The 12045-nt window shown below is 38.9% G+C and overlaps 2 protein-coding genes across 11 annotated transcripts in view; one reads left to right on the plus strand and one right to left on the minus strand.

Moving 5' to 3' along the window:
- RIOX2 (ribosomal oxygenase 2) overlaps positions 1-1247 on the plus strand; it is a 27275-nt gene extending 26028 nt beyond the window's left edge. For all 7 annotated transcript variants that reach the window (XM_033433349.2, XM_033433346.2, XM_033433350.2 and 4 more), the window contains one exon: positions 443-1247. In XM_033433349.2, coding sequence (XP_033289240.1) covers positions 443-601 — 159 coding nt within the window. In that variant the 3' untranslated portion in view covers positions 602-1247. The remainder of the gene's footprint in view (positions 1-442) is intronic.
- Positions 852-12045, minus strand: part of CRYBG3 (crystallin beta-gamma domain containing 3) — a 114727-nt gene continuing 103533 nt past the window's right edge. For 3 of the 4 annotated variants that reach the window (XM_049709989.1, XM_049709988.1, XM_004272627.3), the window contains 3 exons: positions 4772-4930; positions 3423-3582; positions 852-2631 (listed from right to left, as the gene is read on the minus strand). In XM_049709989.1, the coding sequence (XP_049565946.1) occupies positions 2543-2631; positions 3423-3582; positions 4772-4930 (408 nt within the window). In that variant the 3' untranslated portion in view covers positions 852-2542. The remainder of the gene's footprint in view (positions 2632-3422; positions 3583-4771; positions 4931-12045) is intronic. The other variant, XR_007477496.1, reaches the window with a different exon arrangement.

Consider the following 12045-nt stretch of genomic DNA (forward strand, 5'->3'; position numbering starts at 1 on the left):
CCTAAAATGCATGTCTTTCCTGCGATTTGGTGGCTGGGAAGAATCTGTTACCTTTGATTTATGGGTAATGACCTTTTTTATGACTGCAGTGTGGGCTTCACATTTCACAAATTGACAGCCCTTGCACAGGGATGATTAAGTCAGACATTTCTGTGATATATGTACCCACTTTAAAAGATACTAGGACCTGTGGCCTTGTGGGAAAGGTGTAACAAATGTGAAGCATTTCTCAAAGGATTAATATTTCTTACTCTATAAAACAGAATACCTTTCATGAAGTCTGAGTTTTCATATGGGAATTAGCAACTTTCATAAGTTATCATAGTTTTTGTAAGTAGCTTATCTGAAACAAGTTTCATACTTGTGAAGGATATCAATAATGATGTATTGAGAAATTATGGAAAATGCCACCTAAGTGACTAAATAGTTTATCTTTTTTCAGTCTCATGGACTTCGCTTTCCTTTATCACATATCGATGCACTGAAGCAAATTTGGAACAGTTCAGCTATTTCTGTCAAGGACCTGAAACTTACTACAGATGAGGAAAAGCAAAGCCTGGTATTAGCCCTCTGGACAGAATGTTTAATCCAAGTAGTCTAGTGCCTTTGCTTCTTTTTAAATATGTATATATAAAATAGTAGACACTTGATTCTGCAAAGATTTACATGCTAGGGAGCCCCTGTTGCTTTGAACCAAGGACATAATGAATGTAACTTTCCTTACCTGTGTATCTAATAACATAACATGAGACCTACCTGTTAAAGGTGACCAGTTGGCCATGTGTACTAACAGAGGTACATAGAAGAAAGAACAGCAAATTACTAAATGTCCCAGAAGGTGACAAAAACCGTACTTCTTGACAAGTTTATTTAATCCAGTGTGGTAGAAAAGGCACAGCTCAATAAATGTATCATTTAAATTTACATGTCGTTACCTGGCTTTGTCTTTGTTCTTTGGAAGAAACAACTTCTTTAAAGAGCCTCACTGGCTCTAGAAAAATTTTAAACAATTAACATGAAGAATTTTTTAACTTGGTTTTTTACAGTGAAAATATACATACCTACCTTTGTGTACACACAAGGCCTCCCATTAAAATAAAGTTACCCTATAACATCAATTTCATTAAATAATACTGCCACACTAACAGGCACTCACATCTGTGGGCATAAAATAGTTTTACAGATGTTGCTTGAAAGATGACAAAAGAGCCTGAGATTGAAGGAAAGGGAAAAAAAAAACACAATAATATTTACATGGAAAGACCAAGTCTATAAAAAATACTCAAAATAGTGGGTCTTTGAGTTTAAACAGTTCACTGTTAACATTCTAAAGTGCATACAGGTTGATATTTTTAAAAATATCATTGGAGAATTTAATCTTTCTGTATATAAAAATAGAGCAGACCTTTTTCTGCTTTCTGGCAAAAGTTGGGGATGAAGGGAACAGTTGTCTCAATGTAAGTTTAAAACCAACTCAGGAGGGAAAAATGCTTGAGAATTGTATAGTGATGGTGGTAATGATTACTTGAAACTAAGTCAAAGACATTATCCTACCTGATTTTGCTTGAATGAAAGCTATTTAAAATGGGAGTGAAAAACTGAGTTTTCTGTCACATTTTGTAAAGTAAAGTGGTATAGTCAAGGATCAGATACTACTTGGTCTTAATTTGAACATCTGAAATTTCCCCTTACTTCAGGCAAAGAAAAATTTGACTATTCTTACACGTAGGTGACAGAGTCTTTATAAACACTTCTTGAGGGTAGATCAGGTGAGGTCTCAGAACCAGGATAGGTAAGCCCCGGTTACTTACAGTCTTGTCACCCAGAAGGGTGTCTCTGTTAATATTTAGAGTGCAAGGACAGCCGCAGGCTACTTGTGCTTTTTTAGTTTGAAGGACCGAGCAAACAACAGCCACAGAAAACACTCCTGTACTTGAGCCTTCTCCTTACAAAGCTGAGGTCCCCTCCCTGGGGTCAGTTACAAGTGTGAATACTTACGGTGCTTCAGTTATAAAAGCTTCAATAGGGAACCTTTAATGTTTATCTAATACAGCAGCTTAATAGTAAGGTTTATTAAATATGTTTTCAGATATTGCTAAAAATATTATTCATCTTTTTAAAAGTATGACTTGACCTATAGGACTCTGCTTCTCTGTGCCTTGCATTCACACACACATCTACTAGGAGGTTAATTAACACAGGATGACAGCATCACCAGTGTCCTATAATGGCTATCAGGGATAGGATTCGTGTTTGGTGGAAAGGAGAGAGAAGAGACTTCAAGAAGCTTGCTCACCGAAGCTGGAGATCAAGCAGGAGTAGAACCTTTCCCAGAAATCGTTAACGCATTCTTCATAGGAACACTGGATGACTGGCAAGAATATTTTGAGCTTTTCCATGGTTAACAACAATAGTCTTCAAGGTTGGGGAAGAAGTTCATTCTGCTCAGTGATCCCAGAAGCATGAGGACAGGTAGCTTCCTTTTCACGGGGCATGAGGGTCCTTCTCCCCTTGCTCTCTCTCAGGGATGCTGCAGATTCTCTCACAATATTTCAATGTCCCATTTCTGTGTTTCTTCTCCCTCCAGGGGCTCATTTACAATTACATGAGTTTTGTCATAATAATTTCCTCCTAAAACAGAAATCCCAAAAGGAAAGATTATTTGTTCACACAGGTGCTTAGCAATTTCAGTTTTCACAGGCTTTTGCTCAGCCCACTCACTGTTGGGGTAGATTAATATGTCATTTGTAAAGCGGTCTGAAATGGGAAACTGAGGTTAAACGGGCGTAGCTATTCTTCACCTCAAATCAGACATTATGACTGATTGAAAAGCTAAGTGGTATAATAGATGTTTGCATAAGCGGTGTGCCCTGACAATGGGTTTCTTAACACAGTGCTCTGAGAGTGCTCTAGCTCAGCGGCAGGTACTGGGTTTTAGTTTCTACACCAAGAGTGGCTATGACTAACTCAATTAAAGCGACAGCACTGAATAATATTGGCCCTGACCTTGGCTGGACTCAAAAACAAGTTTAAATGATAAATTTAAAGGACCATACATTTTAAGGACCACAGCAATGCACAACAGAAAGTGAGAAATATTTCTTTAGGAAATGGATGACATCTTATGGTTGATGATGCTTCAAATTTAGAAATGTTCTCAAAGATCATGTAGAAAATGAAAATTTTACAGCTGTACTGATAAACAAAAACCTTTGTAGGCTTGGTCCTTAGGCTTTTTCTTGATCCGTATATAGCTAATTGTTTTGTTAAAATGGCGTATCTCGACTTTCTCAAGCATAATTTAAAATGATTTAATATTTCCCTTATGCATAAGGACTTCTTTTACCCATAAGGAGGAGGAGGCTTGGAATTTAAAAGGAATATCCAAGGACACAGAACACTGGGTTTCATCACAGGCCTACCTTTAACATCAAGGACAAGTTGGTCACTGAGGTAGGAGCTGATGGTCCCATTTTTGTTCAGTCTCCACTTCTGCCTGAACTGCCCATGTTCAGTCCATAGGGCAACTTTAGCTCCAGGTATGTCTCGACCACCAATCACATCGAGACATGTGTCACTGGCCTAAAAGGGTCAAGAAATAAATTGGCAGTACTGTGTTTACTAAAATCAATTGGATTGGGCCCCTTTTCTTTCATGTGAACAGATCAGAGACATGACTGTCTAATCTCAAAAGAAAACTAGCATAATTATAAATTCAGTCAACTTTTTAAGTCTTCTTTATGGCTGAAGGAAGGAGATGGTATGGAAATAAACATACTGAACTAGAGGTACTTGTTTTTAAAAGGATGGTCTGGATCTGACAACAGATGGTCAAAGGTTTGTTGAATTACAATTAAATGTTGAATCCCTGTTAGCTTAAATGTGTAAGGTCGAGCCTGTTTTTCTTACAAAAACATTGGGTGGGCTTCCCTGGTGGCGCAGTGGTTGAGAGTCCACCTGCCGATGCAGGGGACACGGGTTCGTGTCCCGGTCCGGGAGGATCCCACATGCCGTGGAGCGGCTGGGCCCGTGAGCCATGGCTGCTGAGCCTGCGCGTCCGGAGCCTGTGCTCCGCAACGGGAGAGGCCACAGCAGTGAGAGGCCCACACACCGCAAAAAAAACAAACAAAAAACAAAAAAACCTTGGGTGATGTGCAAGATACCCAGACAATAATTACTTTTAAGTGCTTCTCATTTCTGTTGAAGCATGAGAAAATGGTCGATAATCCACTGGTGATATAATAAAACTGGTGTCTTATTCCCCACAGCATCAAACATAATGGAAGGGTTGCAGAAAAACAAAGAAACCTAAGTTTTATTTTCTAAGCTTCCTCCAAAAAACAGCAGCTCTCTTCTACCTTCATTGTATATTTTGAAGATGAGGAGGCTTCAACATGTTTGGAATTACAAAGACAGCTAAATTAACCTGGGCCACAGAGTGTAAGGAACGTCTCACAAAAGCACATTGTCCATTTGGGTACAGTGACTTATCACTGGTTTAAAAAAACCATTTAGGAATATCCATAGTATGTGTTAATCTTACTTTTTACTTAAAGTAGAGAATTTTTTGATGTAGAAAATCTAGTTTCTAAGCCCATTTCACCTAGATGCTTCAGTAATATATATGTCAATGTTCTTATAATTATGCAAAAAACTGTTGATAGGAAATTGCATTATTTTATCATGCCATTTGATTTGGCAAGATTCTGGTTTCCAAACGAAAAAGACCAAAGACCGAAAAGCGGGGTATACTATCAGTGGGGTTGGTTACCTTGGATTTAAAGAGTCCTCGACAGTAGTGCCAGATCTGGGTATTCTTCCCACTGTAGGGAGAAAGGCACACAGATGTTGCCCTTGTGTCAGCTACATTTCCGGTGACGGTCAGATACTCATCCTGGGCTCGGTTCTTTATTCTTATGTACACTGCAGGCTGTGACGGGAGGAACAGAGACATTTTGAAAAAACCTTTTGAATCTGGAAATCAATCTTTCCAAAGGACAGCTTGAGGGGGATGTGAGAGGTAACAGAATTTAGCTTATTTATATCTGTTTCACTTTAGCAGATGTGTGTAAATTAATATTTTCTATTAACAAATCCTTACACCACAGGGCACACAGCTTAAATTGTACAGTCTCTATTATATTTTTTCTGAAATACACTCTTTTGGAAGGGTGAAAGGTAATAGTTTCATTTACTCGCACTCCATTATGGCAAGGGGCGGTGCAGAATTCGGCACTTAATGAGGTTCATTCACTAACTACTACGTCCCAGCTGGCCGCAGGAAGGCAGAGGAGTAGGAATAAGGGCAGGGTACTACCTACATGGATGTAACAACAACTTAGCAGCGACAGTACAATCATCAGACATACTGGCTTGAGCTATGATTCAGTGCCCAATGAATGCTATGGGAGGTCTTGAAAAACCCAGGTAGCTGAGGGCCCTAGTAGCACTGGTAATTTCTTTGTTTATACTTTGTTGACCTTAATATGTCAAGGAAAGAGACCATGCATGTAGGTGATCACTATGTAGGTATTCAAAAACTGGGTAACAGAGGACTTCATCTCCTGGGCCTGGCACATATACAAGAAGTTTGCAAATAAAATATTAAATCTGGGACTTGCCTCTATGGGTAACAGTTATTATTTATTGAGACTTAGTCCTAAATGGTTTCTGGGCCACAGTCAGAATTAATGACCAGAACAACCCCTCAAGAAAGTACAGTTATGACCCGCATTTTTGTAAATAAGGGTGACGCAGACAAGGAAGAGCCAGGTTTGTCTGCACCAAAACACTCCCTCTTCACCCTGATGCTCTAAGGCCTGAGAAATGCACTAGTTACTCTCAGACACAGGGAATGAGACCGATTCCAAAAGTGGCAGTGAAATAAGATGACAGGAGGACACAGCACATGACTGAAGCTCCACAGAAACTATTCTTTCAGCCCCAGGACTTAGGCCTCCAGTCTTAATGTAATATAACACAGGACACCCAACATCCCCACCTTGGGTCAGGTGTTGGCATCCCAATTACAACCCTGTCAAATAATAGTAACACATGATCTGTGATTTAACAAAAGAGCACTTTCACTCTGAGAAATGTAAGTGCTAGGTAAATTCAACAAGGTATCATGGTAAACCCACCAATGAATATTCTATTTTGAAACTTAAGATGGGTCAACATGAGACCAGTTAAAGTTTGCCTTCCTAAGGAAATAAACATTCGGAACACTTAAATGAGCAAATAGAAAGACATTTTTTTTTTTAATCTGGTAATTTAAAGCAGGTGAAAAAGACCTCTACTAGGCAAAATGTTTTAAGTGTTTGAAACCACTACTTCCACATTCATAGTGCAACATTAGGTAAACTCCTATAATTCAAAAGTCTATAAATCATATAATTCTATAAATCTCCCACCGCAATTAATTCTGGATGCTTCAGTACATTCTTTGCTACAGTTTCCTTACCTTATATATATAAGAAAACAGGTGTGACCTTCACAGATGACAGAGTTCCAATTATGTTAGGACCAAACATCACAGTTTTAATCCATTAACTCAAGCAAGGTACTAATTACCCTTTTTACACACTTGTAGTCTGACTCCTCTGTAATTATACATTTAAACACCGATATGCAGATAATTACCTTAGTGACTTCCTAATTCCCAAGCTCAAAGAGGATCACATTTTAATGATTCCTGAATTTCTAAACAAGAATATAAACTAAAGCAGTGCCAAGAGCTTTACCAAAAAGGAAATAGGACCCATGATACTGTTTTAGAAACCTAGAATTCCTTTGCTGCGTTTCAAAGCTGTGGCCTAAATAAACAAAGGAAAATAATCTATTAAAATATTATTTTGAAATTAAACGTTTAACCAGGAATAATTTCCCAAAGCACAATGCAAGGAGAATGATATATAATGTTAATTGTCAAAAAACTACGTAAAATCAGAGGACACTGTTCTAGCTATTCTTTATCTCAGGGCCCTGAACAATAGGCAGGGACATCCTTCCCCAGCAAGGAACCCCCTTTCAAAAGTGAGGGAAATGTTCTCAGCATCCAACTTGGCTTCTAAAGTTTCTAACAACATGGGATTAAGCGTTATCATATAGTCGGTAAAAGCTAAACTGAAATCCCACTTCAGCCGTGCTTTTTCCCCACGGCTTTTCAGGGCGGTTACCCATCATCCCATGTGACAGGACTGAGGAATAAGCAAGATGTGAGGGTCAGGAAATCCTGTACCACACACTCTGCCAAGAAAGTGCACTGATGTTTAGTATCCCTCAGTTGGGCATCTCTGGTTCTCTCAAAGGACATCGTGAGTAAAGAACCTTTCAAAATAAATGTGTTACCACAGCAATATGAGCCACGTGTTGTGTCAGACTCTTATTTAACCCTCACAGTGATACTGAGAGGTAAGCAATGTGATCACTGTTTCACCAGTGAGGAATCTGAGGTGCCAAGAAATGAATGACTCACCCCAAGTCATACTGCTTCTGAGAGGCAGAGCTAGGATTTGAACCAACAGAACCAGAGTGGCAGGGATGAGCATGGGGGGTGTGTGTGTGTGTGTGTGTGACAGAGCGAGAGAGAGAAGGGGGCAGCAAGACCAATAATTAGGGTAACTTTATTGGCTACCATTTACTTACCACTTATATGTCAGATCTGAAAATCAGAGCCTTGGCATTTATACCCACTATGCTACCTACACTCGCTCAGTGCCTGAAGTATATGGTACCACACTGTAAATGCTTCTCTTATTTTGGAGGAAAGTAGGGTGTGGTTGTTTTAAGAACACAGATGTTAGAGCATAATAGGTATGGGTTCAAATCCTGGTTCTGACACTTGGATGACTTTTGCCAATTTGCTTTCTCTCTCTCAGCCTTAGTTTTCCTTCTAGAAAACAGGAATACAGTTGACCTTTAGACAATGCAGGGGTGAAGGGCACCAACCCTCTGCGCAGTTGAAAATCTGAGCATAACTTATAGTCGGCCCTCTGTATCCTCAGTTCCACATCTGTGGATTCAACCAACCTTGGATCACTGTAGTCCTGTAATGCTGTAGTATTTATTGGAAAAATTGGAGTATAAGTGGACCCACGTATTTCAAACCCATGTTCAAGAGTCAACTGTAATAACTCCTACCCTAAAGGACTATTGTTGGAATCAAGTGTGAAAGTGTTTCTAAAGGGTTCAGAGAAGTACCAATGGCATATCCGTTGGCCACAGTACCCCTAAAGCCTAGCATGGGTTCCTACCCTCCGTGAAACCTCCCACCACTCCTACACATGTTCATGCTTCCTTCCTCTGAATCAGGGATTGCCTGTGGCTTTTAGATGATTACACACTGTTTTGCACTTTTCTTAGCTTTTAATTTTTTTTTTTTTTTGCAGTACGCAGGCCTCTCACTGCCGCGGCCTCTCCCGTTGCGGAGCACAGGCTCCAGATGCGCAGGCTCAGCGGCCACGGCTCACAGGCCCAGCTGCTCCGCGGCATGTGGGATCTTCCCAGACCAGGGCACGAACCCGTGTCCCCTGCATCGGCAGGCAGACTCCCAACCACCGCGCCACCAGGGAAGCCCCTAGCTTTTAATTTTTTAAAAAAGTTTTAGTACAACTTTTAAAGGTTACTTTCCATTTACAGTTATTACAAAATATTGGCTGTACTCCCCGTGTTGTACCATACATCCTTGGGCCTATCTTACAGCCAATAGTCTCTACTTCCTACTCCCCCTCCCCCATATGTTACCCCTCCCCAGTCTCCCCACTGGTAACCACTAGTTTGTTCTCTGTATCTGTGCATCTGCTTCTTTTTTGTTATATTCACTAGTTTGTTGTATTTTTTAGATTCCACACATGATATCATACAGTATTTGTCTTTCTCTGACATTTCACCAAGCATAATGCCCTCCAAGTCTAACCATGTTGCTGCAAATGATAAAATTTCATTTTTTTGTATGGCTGAGTAGTATTTCATCATGTGTGTGTGTGTGTGTGTATACACACACACACACACACACACACATCATGTCTTCTTTATCCATTCATCTGTTGATGGACACTTAGGTTGCTTCCATATCTTGGCAATTGTAAATAATGCTGCTATGAACATTGGGGTGCACGTACCTTTTTGAATTAGTGTTTCAATTTACATTCCCACCAACAGTGCACAAGGGTTCCCTTTTCTCCACATCCTCGTCAACATTTCTTTTTTGTCTTCTTTTTGATAATAGCCATTCTGACAGGTGTGATGTGATATCCCATTGTGGTTTTAATTTACATTTCTCTGATGGTGAGTGATGCTGAACATCTTTTCAGGTGCCTGTTGGCCATCTGCACTTCTTCTTTGTAAAAATGTCTGTTCAGTTCTTCCGCCCATTTTTAAATCAGGTTGTATGTTTTTTGTGTTGAGCTACTCAAGCTGTTTTTATGTGTTGTATATTAATCTCTTATCAGTCATATCATTTGCAAACATTTTCTTCCATTCAGTAGATTGCCTTTTCGTTTTGCTGATGATTTCTTTTGTTTTGCAAAAGCTTTTACGTTTAATTAGGTCCATTTATTTTTGCTTTTATTTCCTTTATTTTAGGAGATGGATCCAAAAAAATATTGCTGTGATTTATGTCAGAGTGTTCTGCCTATGTTTTCCTCTAGGGGTTTTATACTATCCAGTATTATATTTAGGTATTTAATCCTTTTGCGTTTATTTTTGTATATGGTGTTAGAGAATGTTCTAATTTGATTTTTTTATGGGTAGCTCTCCAGTTTTCCCAACACCACTTATTGAAGAGACTGTCTTTTCTCCATTACATATTCTTGCCTCCTTTGTCATAGAATGACTGTAGGTGCATGGGTTTATTTCCAGTGTCTCTATCCTATTCCACTGATGTATGTGTCTGTTTGTGTGCCAGTACCATAATGCTTTGATTACTGTAGCTTTGTACAATAGTATAGTCCGACGTCAGGGAGTGTGATGCCTCCAGTTCAGTTCTTTCTCAAAATTGCTTTGGCTATTCGGGGGTCTTTTGTTTCCATTATACATTTTAAAATTATTTGTTCTAGTTCCTTGAAAAATGCCATTGGTATTTTGATAGGGATTGCATTGAATATGTTGATTGCCTTAGGAAGTATGGTCATTTTAACAATACTGATTCATCCAATCCAACAACACGGTAAATCTCTCCATCTGTTTGTGTTGTCTTCAATTTCTTTCATCAGCGTCTTAAGGTTTTCCAAATACAGGTCTTTTGCCTCCTTAGGTAAGTTTATTCCTAGGTGTTTTTTTCTTTTTGATGCAATGGTAAGTGGGATTGTTTCTTTACTTTCTTTTTCTGAAAGTTCATTGTTAGTGTATAGAAATGCAACAAATTCCAGCATATTAATTTTGGATCCTGCAACTTTACTGAATTCATTGATGAGCTCTAGTATTCTGGTGGCATCTTTAGGATATTCTTTGTATAGTATCACGTCATCTGCAAACAGTGACAATTTTACTTCTTTCCAATTTGGATTCATTTTCTTTCTTTTTTTTGTCTGATTGCTGTGGCTAGGACTCTCAATACTGTGTTGAATAAAAGCAGCAAGAGTGGACATCCTTATCTTTTTCCTGATCTTAGAGGAGATTTCTTTAGCTTTTCATCCTTGAGTATAATGTTAGCTGTGGCTTTGTCACATATGGCCTTTATTATGTTGAGTTATGTTCCCTCTGTGCCCACCTTCTGGAGAGTTTCTATTGTAAATGGATGTTGAATTTTGTCAAAAGCTTTTTCTATATCTGTTGAGATGAACATATGTTTTTTTTATTCTTTAATTTGTTGGTGTGGTATATCACATTGATTGATTTGAAGATACTGAAAAATCCTTCCATCCCTGGGATAAATCCCACTTGATCATGGTGTATGATCCCTTTTAATGTGTTGTTGGATTTGGTTTGATAGTATTTTGTTGAGGCTTTTTGCATGTATGTTCATTAGTGATACTGGCCTGTAATTTTCTTTTTTTGTGTGATATCTTTGTCTGGTTTTGGTATCGGGGTGATGCTGGCTTCAGAGAATGAGTTTGGAACTGTTCCTTCCTCTGCAATTTTTTGGAATAGTTTCAGAAGGATAGGGGTTAACTCTTCTCTAAATATTTGGTAGAATTCACCTGTGAAGCCATCTAGTCCTGGACTTTTGTTTGTTGGGAGTTTTCGAATTACTGATTCAATTTCATTACTGGTAATTGGTCTGTTCATATTTTCTATTTCTCCCTGCTTCAGTCTTGGGAGATTATACCTTTCTAAAGATTTGTCCATTTCTTCCAGGTTGTCCATTTTATTGGCAGATGGTTGCTTGTAGTGGTCTCCTATGAGCCTCTGTATTTCTGTGGTGTCGGCTGTAACTTCTCACTTCTGATTTTATTGATTTGGGCCCTCTCCCCTTTTTTTTTTCCCTGATGAGTCTGGCTAAAGGTTTATCAAAGAACCAGCTTTTAGTTTCACTGATCTTCTCTGTTGTGCTTTTAGTCTCTATTTCATTTATTTCTGCTCTGATCTTTATGATTTCTTTCCTTCTACTAACTTTGGGTTTTGTTTCTTCTTTCTTTAGTTGCTTTAGGCATAAGGTTTAGGTTGTTTGAGATTTTTCTTGTTTCCTGAGGTGAGCCTGTATCACTAAGCTTCCCTCTTAGAACTGCTTTTGCTGTGTCCCATAGGTTTTGGATTGTTGTGTTTTCATCTTCATTTGTCCGTAGGTATTTTTTGATTTCCTCTTTGACTTCTTCAGTGATCCATTGGTTGTTTAGTTGTTTAGCCTTCACAGGCTTGTGTTTTTTGCAGTTTTTTTCTTGCAGCTGATTTCTAGTCTCATAGCATGGTGGTCGGAAAAGATACTTGATTTCAATTTTCTTAAATTTACCGAGGCTTGTTTTGTGGCCTAGCGTGTGATATATCCTGGAGAATGTTCCAGGTATACTTTGAAAAGAACGTGTATTTTGCTGCTTTTGGATGGAATGCTCTCTCTATATAAATTAAATCTATTTGGTCTAATGTGTCATTTAAGGTCAGTGTTTC

Source organism: Orcinus orca, chromosome 5 (assembly GCF_937001465.1).
Source record: "Orcinus orca chromosome 5, mOrcOrc1.1, whole genome shotgun sequence".
NCBI lineage: Eukaryota > Metazoa > Chordata > Mammalia > Artiodactyla > Delphinidae > Orcinus > Orcinus orca.